Raw genomic sequence first — 15906 nt, 5'->3', positions numbered from 1 at the left:
TGGTCAAGGGGATGCAGAAATAGTACTTCAAGATCCGTTACGTGTCCAGGGTCTCTTGTTCTTCTTGGCATCCATTATTTTGGCACAAATCTTTTTAGTTCTTAAGAAAAAACAATTTGAGAAGGTTCAATTGTCCGAAATGAATTTCTAGGGCTTCGGATTTATCACTTACACTGCTATAGCATCATTAAGCGCCACACAACCATTGAAAGGAAAGAAAAAACAACCATTCCTAAGAAAAATACCAACCAGATAGAATGGTCAGCGTTCAATCTTGTTACCCCATTTTCCCTTCTGAACCCACCCCCAACACAAAATTCTACTCCTTGTGCGAACAAATAAAGCTTCGCACCCACGCTTCTCTTCTTTTCGTGTACAAACCAGACCACCATCACAAAGCATCAACCTTTGTTAACACCCTCAAGCATTCTCTGAAACAAGCGTTGGTTTTGTATTACCCACTTGCGGGTAGGTTGAGTTGGATCGAAGGAGAAAGATGGGAACTTCATTGCAATGCCAAGGGAGCACAAATCATAGAAGCCAATTGCAAAGAAGTGAATTTGGATGATTTGGGTGATTTCGTGCCTACCCATTTGGTGTCACAACTCATACCCAACATTGATTATAATGTCCCCATTGAGGAGGTGCCACTTCTAGTTGCACAACTAACAAGGTTCCCTTGTGGTGGTGTCACCATTGGGGTGGCTTTGTGTCGTGCTCCAATAGATGGAACCGCAGCCATGGGATTCATGAGCACGTGGGCGAAGTTGGCTAGAGGGGAGCATTTGGAGTACCGCAGAGAAATGCCATGCCATGATCGAACTATGCTAAATTCGTATAAGTTTAATTCTGGGTTGCATGACCATTCAGAGTTCCACACTCCTCCTCTTTGGTTAGGTGCCTTGGGAAACACTGAGGTAGCGGCTGCTATAGTGAAACTCACGGAAGAACAAGTCAAGAAACTTAAAAACAGGGCACGCTATGTGGGAAATACAAACACAAAACCTTATTCAACTTTTGAGGTTATTGTGGGTTACTTGTGGAGGTCTGTGAGCAAAGCACGTTATGTGGGAAATTGTGACCAACCTACGAGGTTGTCCACTTTGGTTAATTGTAGGAACCGGTTAAGGCCACCCCTTCCAAGTGCTTATGCAGGAAATGTAGCATTTCCTACCGTGACACCAACATCTTCCTTTGGTGAACTTATGCATAGGCCTTTGAGTTATGCGGCAGGGAATGTTAGGAAAGCGCTTGAAAGAGTGAATGCGGAGTTTGTGGGGTCAGCACTTTATCACATAGAAAAGGAGAAGGACATAAACTTGTTAAGGTACAGTTGTCATTACCCTGCTCCAAGTGTGCATAAGGGAACCTCCAAAGGGAACCCAAACCTTTTTGTTGTTAGTTGGATGAATTTCTCCTTTAAGGAAGCGGATTTTGGATGGGGAAAGCCTATATATTTTGGCCCCGGGTACATGGATTCTGAAGGGAAAGCATTTGTTATGAATAATGCTAGTGGCAATGGCCTCGTTGTGGCGATTTCTTTAGAGGCGTCTCACATGGATGCTTTCAAGAAATATTTTTATGGTGATATTGAAGAGGTAATTCCCATTTGCAAACTGTGATGGGATTGCCTCAAATCTTGACGGAGACATCTTCTTGCATGCACGTGGACTCAGTTTTTTTTTTTTCAAGTAAGGGCAATGAGATTTAGTTAATCAAATCGATGATATCATACGATGATTTAGTTGGTAAAGAAAGTTGTCAAGACAACAGTTTCGAATAAAGGTATTAATTTGTTGATTTAATCGTCCAAGCTTGCCTATACTAGCATCCGGTTTAGGCAATTCAAAGTTAATTTTGTTAGAAAATGTAAGGGATTTCAAATAAAACTCAAGAACCTCTAGGTAAGATTATCGAATAGGGATACAAAGTTTTAGGAATACTTGTATCCATTGACGTTGACCAAAGTTGTAACGGAATAAACTTTTAGTGTAATGATTTTTTTCAACCAAAATTATTGGATTCGTTAATAGAACTTGGTATTTTTCTTATAACAGAGAGACAGAAAGATGTTTATTATTTTGGCATATTGACAATCATGACTAACTTTATGATTTTAAACCTATTAGGATTCCTATTAAACCTAACGGACTAAATCTAGTCTCTACTTATTAAGTCCATATTCCTTTATTCATATTAATTATTTTCAATTAGTAGTCTAAATGCTTACCAAAATTCGATCACTTTTATTGAGCTTAACAAAATTTAAATAGCTAATATAAATGTTATAAATAGTATGTATTGCCTATATTAACCATTAGAAATAAATTTTTTAACAATCTCCAACTTAGAATTCATATTCATTTAAGCATTTATATCACAAAATTCTTTAGGCGCGAAACTGTACCGTATTCATGTTTAGACTCCTCTTAAACAATTTGGTCCATCTCACACAACAACAGGGAACTATTGCAGCTTTTATCATAATCCAATGTGACTAAACCACAATTAGGAATGGAAACAGGTCAGGTTAAGTCAGGTTTTACTAGGCCTAGCTTGTAACATAATTATTAGACCTAAGTCTGACCTGTTACCTGTTAAAGACTTTCTTTTCAGCCTAACCTATCCTATTTAGGTGGCCTAGCCTGGCATAAAGCTTGTTAATAAAGCCTGCTATAAAAAAATATCTTAATATTAATGAAAATAGAATGATTTTATTATTAAATTAGTTTAAATGTTTTCAAATTTTAATCTGTGATATTGATAATTATTAAATAATTATAATAATTTTTATATAATTTTTAAAATATTATTTGAGCATTAACTATAAATATTTTCATGTTATAAAATTTTTATATTTATATTTTTCTTAATTTAATTTTATAAAATTATTAAAGTATTAAGTATTTTAATTATTTTTTTATGATAATTATATTTTGTTTGTGTAAAGACATCTTATATTCAATAAATAAAAATACACTAAATACATAAAATTAATAACAAAAAATAACACTCACAAAATTTGTTGAATCAGCTAAAAGAAAATTATTATATTTAAAAAATAAATAAATGTCGTCATTATAAAAATTATAGATAAAAAATATTTATATTATAAAATTAATAGATACAAAAAAATAACAAATGAGCATAATAAAAATTAATAAAAATTATGTTTAAATTAAAATAACTTATATTTCTAAACTTTTATCTTAATAAAAAAATATGTGATAAAACTTAATATAAAAATTTAAACTCAATGCAATATATATATATAGACAATAATAATAACAACTATTAAATTAAAAAATAATTACAAAATATTTAATTTTATTTATTTTATTAAATTTTTATTTTAAATTAAAAAATATATGTAAAATTACCTATACTATAACATTAATATAATATAAAAAATATTACTAATATAATACATTAAAACATATATTTAGATATTACATATAAATTGATAAATTAATTAATAATATAATTTTTTAGACTTACACCAGTGTAAGAAGATCTTGTCCCATTATACATATATATATATATATATATATATATATATTGTATATTAAATTTTTTATTTCGTTTAGTTTTGATTGCGTCTTGTTCCTATTCAAAGACTTAACCACTCTTTAGCTTGTTTAAATGTAACAAATATGATAATTTATTATTAAATAAATTTATTATTTAAAAAGTGTAATTGTGTATAAATATTTTTAATTTTTAATAGAATATAATTTTTATTTATTATAATTATAAATAAAAAAATTATAACATAATATATTAATTTAATAATAAATTAAGAATATAAAAATATATTATTAAATAACTTTATTATTTAAACATGTTTTGACAGCTATATATATATATATATATATATACAGACCTGCCTATCAGGCTTAACAGACTTTGTAAACAGCTTAGGCCTGATTTATTTATTAAAAAGGTGGCCTGACCTCTTTCTATCCTTAACCACAATGATCACCACAATTGTATGTATTCAATGACATAGATCAAATATGGACAAGTGGTATGAAAATTACATGCAATGTGATCTTAGTCATGTTTATTTCCAACTGGTCCAAACTTTATTCTTTATAGAGATTAATCTAAAATGCAATATAAGTATTGCAAAAATAAGTAGAGCAGAATGATAAACACCAACTTTATTCTTTAGAAGATGCGAAGGAAAAATAAAGCACGGTGTATATGGGACGCCTCAAAACAAGCAATAAACTCTGCAGCCATGGTTGAAGAAGCTATAATAGTATGTTTAACAAACTTCCAGGAGATAGCTCCTCCAGCTAACATAAAGATGTTTCCAGATGTGGAACGTTTTCTTGTCTTGGCATCTAGCAAAATCAAAGTTAGAGTACCCAATGATCTTTAAACTGTCAAACTTTTAATAAGTGAATATATACTTTTTTGTTCTCTTCAAATAGAGTGTTACATGCTTTACTGCCTTCCAATGCTGCATCCCAGGATTGCTTAAGTATCTGCCTAAAACTCTCACTATAAATGCTATTAGGTTGAGTGTAAACTTGAGCGAACATTAGACTTCCCACAGCTAAAGCATAGGAAATATTTTGCATCTCATTTCTTTCGAGGTCATTATTTGGACAATGTTTGAGACTAAATTTGTCTCCCTTGGCTAAAAAGGTGTCTCCTAGTTTACTATCTTTCATGCTGAATCTATCCAAAACTTTTTCGATATAACTTTCTTGTGATAACCTTAAGATACCATGAGAACGATCTCTTAGTATCTTAATACCTAATACAAAAGAAGTTTTCCCAAGATCTTTCATTTCAAAATTCTTTGTCAAAAATCTCTTAGTTTTGTGCAACAAGCCTATATTACTGCTAGCAAGTAGTATGTCATCGACATATAACATTAAGAACATATGTTTACTCCCACTGAACTTATGATAAATATAGTCATCAACTTTATTTGCTTCAAAACTATATATGGTAATAACTTGATGAAACTTGTAATACCATTGATGGGAAGCTTGTTTGAGACCATAAATAGACTTCTTTACTTTGCATACCATAGATTTTGAGTCACTAGACATAATTTTCTGGTTGCATCACGTAGATCGTTTCTTTAATGTCACCATTTAGAAACGCAGTCTTAACATCCATTTAATGGAGCTCTAAATCATAATAAGCTGTCAGTGCCATTATTATTCTAAAAGAATCCTTTGAGAAAATTGGTGAAAAAGTTTCTTTGTAATCAATACCTTCTTTTTGAGTGAAGTCTTTAGCAACTAAACGAGCTTTATATTTCTCGATATTACTTTTTGAATCCCTTTTGGTTTTAAATATCCATTTACAACTAATAGGTTTCACACCTTCAAGTAATTCAACAAGATCCCAAACATCATTGTCATGCATAGGCTTCATCTCATCTCTCATGGCATCAATTTACTTTTGAGAGTTAGAACTGCGCATAGCTTGATAGAAGTTGATAGGATTATCCTTTATTAGACCAATTTCATCCTCATGTTCTTGGAGAAACACAATATAATCATCTGAAATTGCACTCCTTCTTTCTTTAGTGGATCTCCTTAATGACACTTCTTGAGGTTATTGAGCTTGTTATATAAGTACTTGAGGGAGAACCTCATTGTTATCTTGTGCTGGGACAATGTTAGGAATAACTCCATCACTGTCATCATTTATTGGAGTAGGTACTAGAACAATAATAGGCACGAGAACTTGATCACTGTCAATGACAAGTTCTTCCTCAAAGACAACATTCCTTATGTTTTATTCCTTCCCAAACTCAACAACCTCAAGGAATCTCACGTTCCTCGTCTCAAAGAACAATTTAGTAGTGGGATTGTAAAATTTATAGCCCCAATAGCATTTAGGATAGCTAATAAAATAACAGCTAACAATCCTTGATTCCAGCTTGTTTTCATGTGGCCTATAAGGACGTGACTCAGTTGAACAATCCTAAATGTGTAAATGCTTCAAGCTTGGCCTTTTAGTAGTCCATAGCTCATAAGAAGTTTTGTTAACTGCTTTACTTAGCACCCTGTTCAAGATGTAAACTACAGTCTTGAGCGCTTCTCCCACAATGACTCTGGCAAAGAACAATGACTAATCATACTTCTCACCATATTCTTTTTTTTTAGAGATATGGCCTAAATGTTTATGCCATAAAGTGGTTCAATTCTCATTTATTTTTCATTTCATACCACGAGAATCGATGTGAAGGATTTCTTTATTGTAAATTATCAATTAAAAAAATCAGAACCAACAACATTTGAATTTTGATAGAGGCTAAATTTATTATTTCCAAATGAACAAGAAAAATCAAATTTGTCTAAACTAGAAATAGAAACCAAATTTCACCTAAAAGACGGTACAACAAAAGTCTTGAATAAATCCAAATGAAATTCAATTTTTAACTATAATCTAAATGTTTTGATAACCTCCACTATGACCTTGTTGCCATCACCCACATAGATAAATTTTTCATTATCACTTGGCGGTCAGCTCCAAAGACAACCCTGCATGGATACACTAATGTAAGTAGTAGCTCCAGAATCTAACTACCAAGTATCATGTGGTACAAAAGCTAAATTTACTTCAAAACAAACAAAAGAGAGAAAATTACCTTTCTTTACGTGCCAGGTGGCATACTTAGGACATTTTTTCTTCATATGCCGAAGTTTCTTGCAAAAGAAACAAGTAGGAGTTTCTCTTCTTTTTTGGCTTTCTTTAGTTAAGAAGTCCTTTCTACAATATCCTTATAATTCTTTCGCTTCTTATTTTGAGAGCTTGAGGCAAAATGAGCACTTTCAATTTTTTCTCTTTGTTGCCTTTCTTCCTCTTGCACACAGTGAGAAATTAGTTCGTTGAAGGTTCATTTATCTTTCTGAGTATTATAACTCACCTTGAACTACCCAAATTATGTAAGAAGGGAAATCAAAACTAAGTGCACGAGTAAGTCATCAGACAACTCTAACTTTAGTGCTTTCAGTTTTGATGCAAGATTAGACATTTCTATAATGTATTCTTTTATGTTTCATTTGCCTTTGTATCTCATAGAGATAAGCTTGGCAAGCATACTGCTTGCATTAGCCTTCTCATTATTGGTGAAATACTTCTCAACAGAATCAAGGAAACCTTTAGTGCTCTTACTCTCAGAAATGGAGTCTCAAAAAACTTCTAAAACAGATTGCTTCATGATCACTAGGTACATTTGGTTTGAGCGTTCCCACTTTTCAACCTTATCCTTCTTCGGTTCCTTCGGACTTGAAGTGGGTTTATTAGCCCGAAGTGCTAGATCAAGATCCATGCATCTAGGAATAATCTCGACTGCTTCCTTCTAGACCTTAAAATTTGTCCTATTATGCATAGGGATACTATTGATTTGAGCAAACATGTTAGCAGCACTAGGGTATCTCCAATTATAGCCCCTCTGGGGTGTAAAATATATTTTTTCTCACCATCCCCATAGTGTATGAGACAAATGTATGCATTTTGATTTGGGTCGTATTCTATGGTTACGATTCTACCATATATGTCTTTTTCATTCCGTTGAAAATCTATTTTACGGTATAGACGCTTATGACCTCCCCCTCTATGCCCTGCGGTAATGATTCCTCTGGCATTACGGCCTTTACCACAACGATGCTGTCCATAGATCAAATGATTTCATGGATTGGATTTTACTCGACTGTCTACGACTCCATTGCGTGTGCTCGGGGTAGAAGTTTTGTATAAATGTATCGCCATGCTATTAAGTATTTTGATTTAAGTTCTTTTCTTTCTAAGAGGTGGAATAGAATAACCCGGTTGAAGCGTAATGATCTTTGGATTAAGCATAAATTACATAAGAAAATTTTTTATTATAGATCCAACAAGATACCAAACACTCCACCAAAACCAAAACCAAATGCCTTTGGGCATGAAAGTTGGTTTATAAATGGTACTCTCACACAACGATCAAATATTGACAATTAGTTTTGTAAGGTAAAAAACCATCTTTGGATAGAAGATCACCCATATGAATAAGTAACTTTATAAGTGTCACAAATTTATTGTCACAAGCATGAGAATATTTGGTCAAAATGTATCTCACTATTGTATGAAAGCACAACCCACATGAATAATCCTATACTAACATCTATGTAATTTTTAATTAAATCAATTTCTATAATAGAGATTGCTTTTGACAATATATTACATCAACTAATTTAATTAAAAAATTACTAGATAAATAATAATAATAATAATAATAATAATCTATAAATTGCCAAATAAAAAATTTACTCATGCAACAATAACGTCTTGATTGTTGATATATATAAATTGCATATGAGTTATTCAACATCAATGTTCTTATAAATTGTATATCTACATGTTATATCATTTGATTTCGTACATGTATAATTTTATGCAACAATTATATATATAGGGGAAGCATCTTCTTACACCAGTGTATAAGTCTAAAAACTCTTACACCTAATCTGAGCCTTTCATTTAATTTAAATTTAACGGCCAGTGAAGTAATAAATTATAACCCGTTAGATTTAAGTTAAATGAAAGGCATAGATTGAGTGTAAGAGTTTTTAAACTTACATCAGTGTAAGAAGATTTTGCCCCATATATATATATATATATGTAAGAATTTTTGCAATGAATTTATATTTATATTTATAGCTTAAAACAGTCTCTGTGTGTGTGTGTATATATATATATATATATATATATATATATATATATATTTGCAGCAAATATATGATTCCAAAAAATGCCAAGCATTATTAATAAAATAAAATAAAATAATAATCATGCGATACATGTTATCATATATGTATAAATTAAGCATAAGCATTTAGACATGTACATATTATTATGCATTTGAACTTCAAATGCAAAAAATAGATGGATTCACTAATAAACTAAAACCAAATTAATCCTGGATTGTGAAATCAATCAATCTTAAAATTGAATAATGTAACAATAATGGAGCTCAGATACCACTTGTTAGAACAAGTGTGGACATTTTACTATATTTTCACACTAGTATAATATTGTCCACTTTGGGCCTAAGGCCTTATTGTTTTGTTTTTGGACATCATCTAAAAGGTCTCATACTAATGGAGATCTATCATACTTATATGTTCTTGATCCTTTCCGATTCTAGTTAATGTGAAACTTTGTTCACACATTCCAACAATCTCTTCCTCAAACGAATTCTTCTAACACATTCCAACAATCTCTTCCTCAAACGAATTCTTCTAACTCCAGAGCCTGGACCCCCATGTAGTGCCACGTCGTGTCAATTAAGAATGTAATAATTGGTAGGATGAATCACTACATAACTACAGAAGCAAAAGATGCTAAGCTCATGCATGATGACGGGGTTCTGTCCTAGAATTCATGTATTGTCTTTAATATATCTGTTAAAATATTAAATTTGTACTATTAAATTTAAATTTGAGTAAATTTAAACTTTTGAAGTTCAGTCTAATTAAGTTTAGCACAAAACAAGTGATTCTAATAGGAATCGATTTACATTATTTATTATTATTATCAATGTTATTATTTGGATTAAAGTACATAAGATTAGATTTAAACAATCTTTTAAAAATAACTTTAAACCTTTTATACTAACTCACATGACATGTGAAGCTAACCCACATGACATAAATATTTTACTCATGTTACCCAGTTTATCCATATTAAAAACTTTATTGTCATTTTAAAAAGAATTATTTTCTTAAATTTTTTTAGATAAACAATGCCCTCTTTTAAGTATATTAATGTTTTTATATATTTAAATGTTTATAAATTTTTATTTATTCATCAATCTTAAAAAATGTCATGTTATTTCATATATATTTTGAATATTTTCATTATTTAGTTATATTTTTTATTTATTTAAATTTTTTTCTCTCATCCATATTATATTAAAACTTAAAAAATGATCATACTGAGCGTTTCACTATGCCAAAAATGAGATGTGAAAGTAGTTCTACCAAAACTAAGAGAGCAGTTACTAGTACTCTAAAATTTCACGTATCCAATGTTTTGTATTTAAGAGAGCAGTTAAACAACCGCTTTTAGATGTCAATCTTGGAGAGTGGTTCCACTCTTAACTACTCTCAGAAGTAGTATTTAGAGAGCGGTTGTGCACCTAACCACTCTCTAAACTTAACACTTTGGAGAGCGGTTGCGCCTAACTACTCTCGGAAGCTTTTACAAAGATAGCAGTTCAAAAAACAACCACTTTCTTATCTAGCACTTTTAGAGTGGTTCCATTATTAACTGCACTCTAAAGTCCACTTCGAAGAGCGGTCATTTTTGAACTGCCCTCTAAAGTGTACTTTCGAAAGTGATTTTTGGGGAACCGCACTTTAAAGTGTTTTTTTTAGAACAGTTTTTGGTGAACTGCTTTCTTAAGTTTAGAAATTTTTTTTCAAGATTTTAGAAAAATTGACATTATCCCAATTTTTGGCATACCTAATAAACCATATATTATTCATAAACAGTGCAAACAGAATAGAAATGTAAAAGTAAAATAGCCTGATATACCAGAATTTCAAACCACATGCACATTACATTTATCAATCAGAAATTAAATCAATTTTGGAACATATGAATATTTATCCCAAAGTATCAGAACATTAATGCATAAAAAAATGCATATGTACAAATTACAATTACAGAGAATCACAATAAAAAAAGCTCAATAATCTACACACTTTTGTCTTTAGTATTTACAAATATGACTAAGTCTTGTAAAAAGTACTAAGAATCTATTATGCTTAATGTGTCCTTTAAATATCTATGGTACATATATGCACACTACTCATTTTGCACTTAATACGTCAGGAAAGGTTAGGAACTGGAACTCTGGAAAATATTGAAAACAAAACAATGTACAAAGCTTAGTTAAGTTAAATATAATCCAAATAGGCAGACACTTAACTAGAAGAAATAGAAATGATATATAAAGATTTTGAATATGGAGTCTTCTTACATTAACTAAGATTGTAGTTTGTTCATGGTGTAAAGCATCTCCAATGAAGAGACACTGCATAATCATCATTATTTGTTTGCTTAGGACACTTTGTGGAGGAACACAATGTAACACCTTATATTTCTTTTCTCAATATATAATAAATTTTCATAAAAAGTTTAAATAGTAGAGTATTTTTTTTTTCTTTCAAAAACTCTCTAAATAGAAACAAACATGGAAATGATATAAGATTCATAGAGTAAAATTTCATTAATTCATAAGTACTTCAGAAAAAACAAAGATTCTAGAATTTTCATCAGCAATAAAAAGAAATAGTAGTTTTACAACTGTTTCAAAAGAATGCTATAGAACTGAAAATATTCATTACATAACTCAAAATAACTAAGTCCTATAGCAGTTTTCATCCATCCATGCACTGTGAGCTTGGTACTATTCGTCCTGGTTTCCTGAAAAATGTTGTGTAAGGGTGAGTCTCTACCCTACCACTCATACATAACATATACATTCTTCACAAAATACATCTTATCACGGTTAAAGAAAACATCATGGCATTACATATCACAGGGTCATATAAAGCATATTATCATCTCAACGTGTATTACATTACACAGATTCACAATTTCTTTTACTTTTATCTGCGCTTACCGCGCCCTGTGGCCACAGTTATCCGATGCCTTTATCCCGAGGTCTTACACATCCATGTAAATAGTCGTCGGATGGCCCAATGTAATACGGATACAACGCATGCAATAGACGGCCCCTTAGCAAAGATAATGGTCAGGAGTCAAGTCGAGAAATGAGTGTGTGGCCATGTGGTGCATTCGAACACAATATTCCGTGCACAATCCTGAATGTCACTCACCACCCTGCATTTACCCAAGATATCCCATATCGTCTCCATCTTCCACTTCCCTAGTGTATCTCTGTAACTATTTACATCATATCTTTTTCCATCTCATACTCTTTTGAGCATATTCACATGTTCACATATGTCATTTATCATGTTTACACATATTTTTCATTATATTTCCACATACTTTTCGTCATATACATCAAACCATGGCATATTCACAATACACATCATTTTTACATAAAACACAATATATTCAAACATGAAACATCCATCTCTTCATATATTTTATATCACAAAATCATAAAATCATATCAACCATCCTCAATATACCTTATCATGCCCTATTTGAACATAATGTCACAATTTCACCATGTACTCATCATAAAATCACATAAACAACTAATTATTCTCACTTTTCACCAATTATTTCTCATAAAACAGGGATTATTTCACATATAATCACATACATGACAAGATCTATGAGAATACAAGTAATAAACATAACAAAATGATAAAGTAGAGCCCCCTTACCTCAAAACAGAGCTTTTACAAGGATTTAACCGAAGATTTAACTCTAAAACGGAGGTTTTTCTAAGAATATCATGAACATCTATAAGAAAAAGAAGAAGAAGAGAAACGAACGGTAAATCTAACTTCAAACTTAGAGAAACTTACTTGAAATCCTTTAAAACAGACGTAGAATCACAGATCTGAAGAGAAATCTAAGTTTAGGAGGTTTAGTATGGGAGAAAATGGCGAGATATGACCTTAGAACCTTCAAGAACCTTGGGTGGGAATGAAAATTTCATGTGAAGCCCCCCTATTTATAGAAATTTTTTTTGAAGATGTCAGCGTCAATGTGATGTAAGTGATGATGTCAGCGTCAATCATGATGTAAGCAATGATGTCAGCATGATGCAAGCGATGATGTCAGCATCAACGTGATGTAAGCGATGATGTCAGCATGATGCAAGCGATGACATCAGAATGATGTCATTGATGATATAAGCGATGATATCAGCGTGAGATCACCGATGATATAAGCGATGATGTCAGCGTGAGGTAAGTGATGATGTAAGCGATGATGTCAGCGTGAGGTAAGTGATGATGTAAGCGATGATGTCAGCGATGACATCAGCGTTATGTCACTATTGACATTAGGGGTTACTGTACATACACGGTTTCTTTCTACTCACAAAGTATTACAGATTTTTCTCATTAATATACTACAGGCATGACACAAAGCATAGGATGTTACACACAACATAAAAACCATGATTAATGCAGAATTATATATAGTGTAAACTATATAGTGTTATAACTTTAAAGTAAAAAAGGTTTTTGTATCATATATATACATGTACAGTGTGACCCATCTTGTTTGATGCTTCTTTGTCGTAGAGGGTTGCACTTCTCTCTTTACTCAATATGTGATAAGAGCACTAACAATGGTGGATAAGAGAAGTAAGTTACATTTTAACCACATTCATATATGATAGACTATAAAGAAAATCATGCGTACTTACTTATTAAATAGGTTATGCATATGCGTTTTGGTCTTCAGCTAATTGTGTAGGGGATCCATATAATACATTGTCTCATCAGAGGTGTTGATGGCAACCAGGACCTGATGTTGCCTACCAATAGTGAAAATAAATGTTTAAGATTACAATAATTAAATATGATAATAAAAATTATAAAACAAATATGTATGCTTATAAGAATGACTTACTCAATATTGTAAGGTGCAAAAACCAAGTGTTCTTCACCCATATGACGCTTTTCGTCCATTTCATATGAAGGTATAAATGAAGATATACTTACCTTATTTGTCCCTTGCAAGTAAGCTTCATACAAATATCTTGTAGTTAAAAAAAAATCAAATTGCATTAAATAAGGAAATGAACATAAAGTAATTATACGTTGTTATAACTATAAAATTGGTATAAACAATTACCTAATGTAAAGGTGGATGCTGGAGGCAGTAAACCAATGGCGACGTATGACTTCTAATATGTTTTCTTTTCCCAGTACGTCATAAAAATCTTTTCCCCAATGCTTAATTGTCAAATGAATTGTAGCAGTATCAATGGCTTGATCACTTCTGATGTAAAGCTTCATCATATCGAAGCACGCAGCACCTTGGACCTATGCCAACTCAAAAAGAGCAAATGAAATAGAAACAACACCTTATTGCTTGGACTAGCAATGGATTCCTTTATGTGACCTTTCTTTTACCCTAACCCATTACTAGATGATGGGGCAACCTGAAATATATCGAAGTTTGATGATTATGGAATGAAACATTAAAAATTATATACGCATCTAATCCAAATTCATAACGAAAATTGTTGTTACATACCTTGGGTCGTAAAGTGATTAATGACAATGGTCAGGCAACATAAGTACTAATTGCATCTATCAGGCAATTGAGGTTTGGTTCTTCATTAAGGACAGGCAATACGGTCTTTTTTTTATGTCGTTGCATTACCTCTATTGAGACCTTACTATGGTTTAGAGGAAGAGCAATATTGTGTAAGGAGTCGCCAACCACTGTATAATATACTTTTTCTCTTACAACCACATGATATGGAGTGCTCAAATATAACATGCAGTCATGATCACCCTACAAAGACATAAAATATAATAATATTTAAATTTAATAGTAAGTAATTAACAGTGAATTAAAAGGTAAATTTATTTTCTAGTGAAAAGTACCTCTAGAATCTCTACATATGCAACTGGTGTGTAGTTGTCTCTTTGGCTGTTACATGACACATCTGGTTGCGATTAGGGAGCTACCTCCACCACTTGATGCATTTGAGGAGGAATAATGAAAGGGGGTGGCATGGAACTAGGCATGAATGGTGATGGAGTGGTAGTAGAATTGAACGACATTTGACCTGACATGAAAGGGGGCAGTCGTCCTCTTGTCAACTGTGCCATAACATTCATCAAATGCGCTACCCAAAGCTTCATGTTCTGCCACTCAGTAGATGATGGCTGTGGATATGATAGTGTTGGCCCAAATGCAGCTTTTTGGGTTACTTCAAAACCTGTAGCTCTCACACATCCAGGATGCTCTCTCACACCAAGTGCTTGACCCAATATGTCATTTCTAGCCGTTGATTCAGACTCAGCCTCTGGAGTAGCATGTGAAAGGGTTTCCTATAACAAATATAATATCAACCATAAGTATATTTTTGCAATGTTCAAATAGAAGGACAAATAATTACAGTACTTATTCAATTATTTAAAACTTACAAATTCATGGACCATTTTTTGAACTCTTTCATCATCAATACTACCTTGTTTGCTAAGCCTAGGAGCCTTCCATAGGACATGCCGAGGTACAAAGGTCACATTAGACCCAAATGAAGCAATCTACACAAAGACATATAATAATTATAGGTCTTAAACATGTAATCACAGTAAAAAAAAAATGAAGATTAGATATCCTAAAATAATACATACCAAATTCTGCTCAAACTGAGCATATCCCTTAGCTGACCGCATATATTTATATGACATTCCTTTTTCCTTAACAGCATTAGCCTCACTCTCTTTCTGAATTTTGTATTTCATAAGAAAAACCAAATCAGCAGGGACTACCAAGTGTAACACACATGATCATTGAAGTAAATAAAATTCTAATTATATTACCTTAATCTTTTGTGTAGCTTTGCTTTACAAAGTCCACTAAATGATAAGTGACATTGATGACTTTCTAATACTTCTTTAGAGGATTGGAGACACAATTTTCATCTTTATCTAAGATATGTTTCCTTATCCGTGTACGAAATGCACAAAGATCTCGTCTTGCTAATGCAAGTACAAAGTCTTTGTGCATGTCTTGCTATTCAAGATTTACTAAATTAAAAAAAAACACATATCATATAGCACCATTATTGCATAGAAAACTACAATTAGTGAAGGAATTGAGGTTTACCTCTACTTGCTCCCATATATGTTCCTTCAGATTAGTAGGCACATTTGTCCAATCAGAATAACTAATTAGCACCATACTTTTAGTAACAAATCAAATAAAATGTCT

At 32.0% G+C, this 15906-nt stretch overlaps 1 protein-coding gene across 1 annotated transcript; it reads left to right on the top strand.

Annotated features, from left to right (window-relative positions):
• The first annotated feature begins 257 nt into the window (after positions 1-257).
• LOC113862235 (spermidine hydroxycinnamoyl transferase-like) lies at positions 258-1622 on the top strand. Its single transcript, XM_027495335.1, has one exon. The coding sequence runs from the start codon at positions 258-260 to the stop codon at positions 1620-1622; it is 1365 nt and encodes a 454-aa protein (XP_027351136.1).
• Positions 1623-15906: the final 14284 nt, after the last annotated feature.

The sequence above is a fragment of the Abrus precatorius genome, unplaced genomic scaffold (genome assembly GCF_003935025.1).
Source record: "Abrus precatorius isolate BTA unplaced genomic scaffold, Abrus_2018 Scaffold3, whole genome shotgun sequence".
Classification (NCBI taxonomy): Eukaryota; Viridiplantae; Streptophyta; class Magnoliopsida; order Fabales; family Fabaceae; genus Abrus; species Abrus precatorius.
Note: the sequence above shows the minus strand (reverse complement) of the source record. Positions and strands in the feature narration are given on the sequence as shown.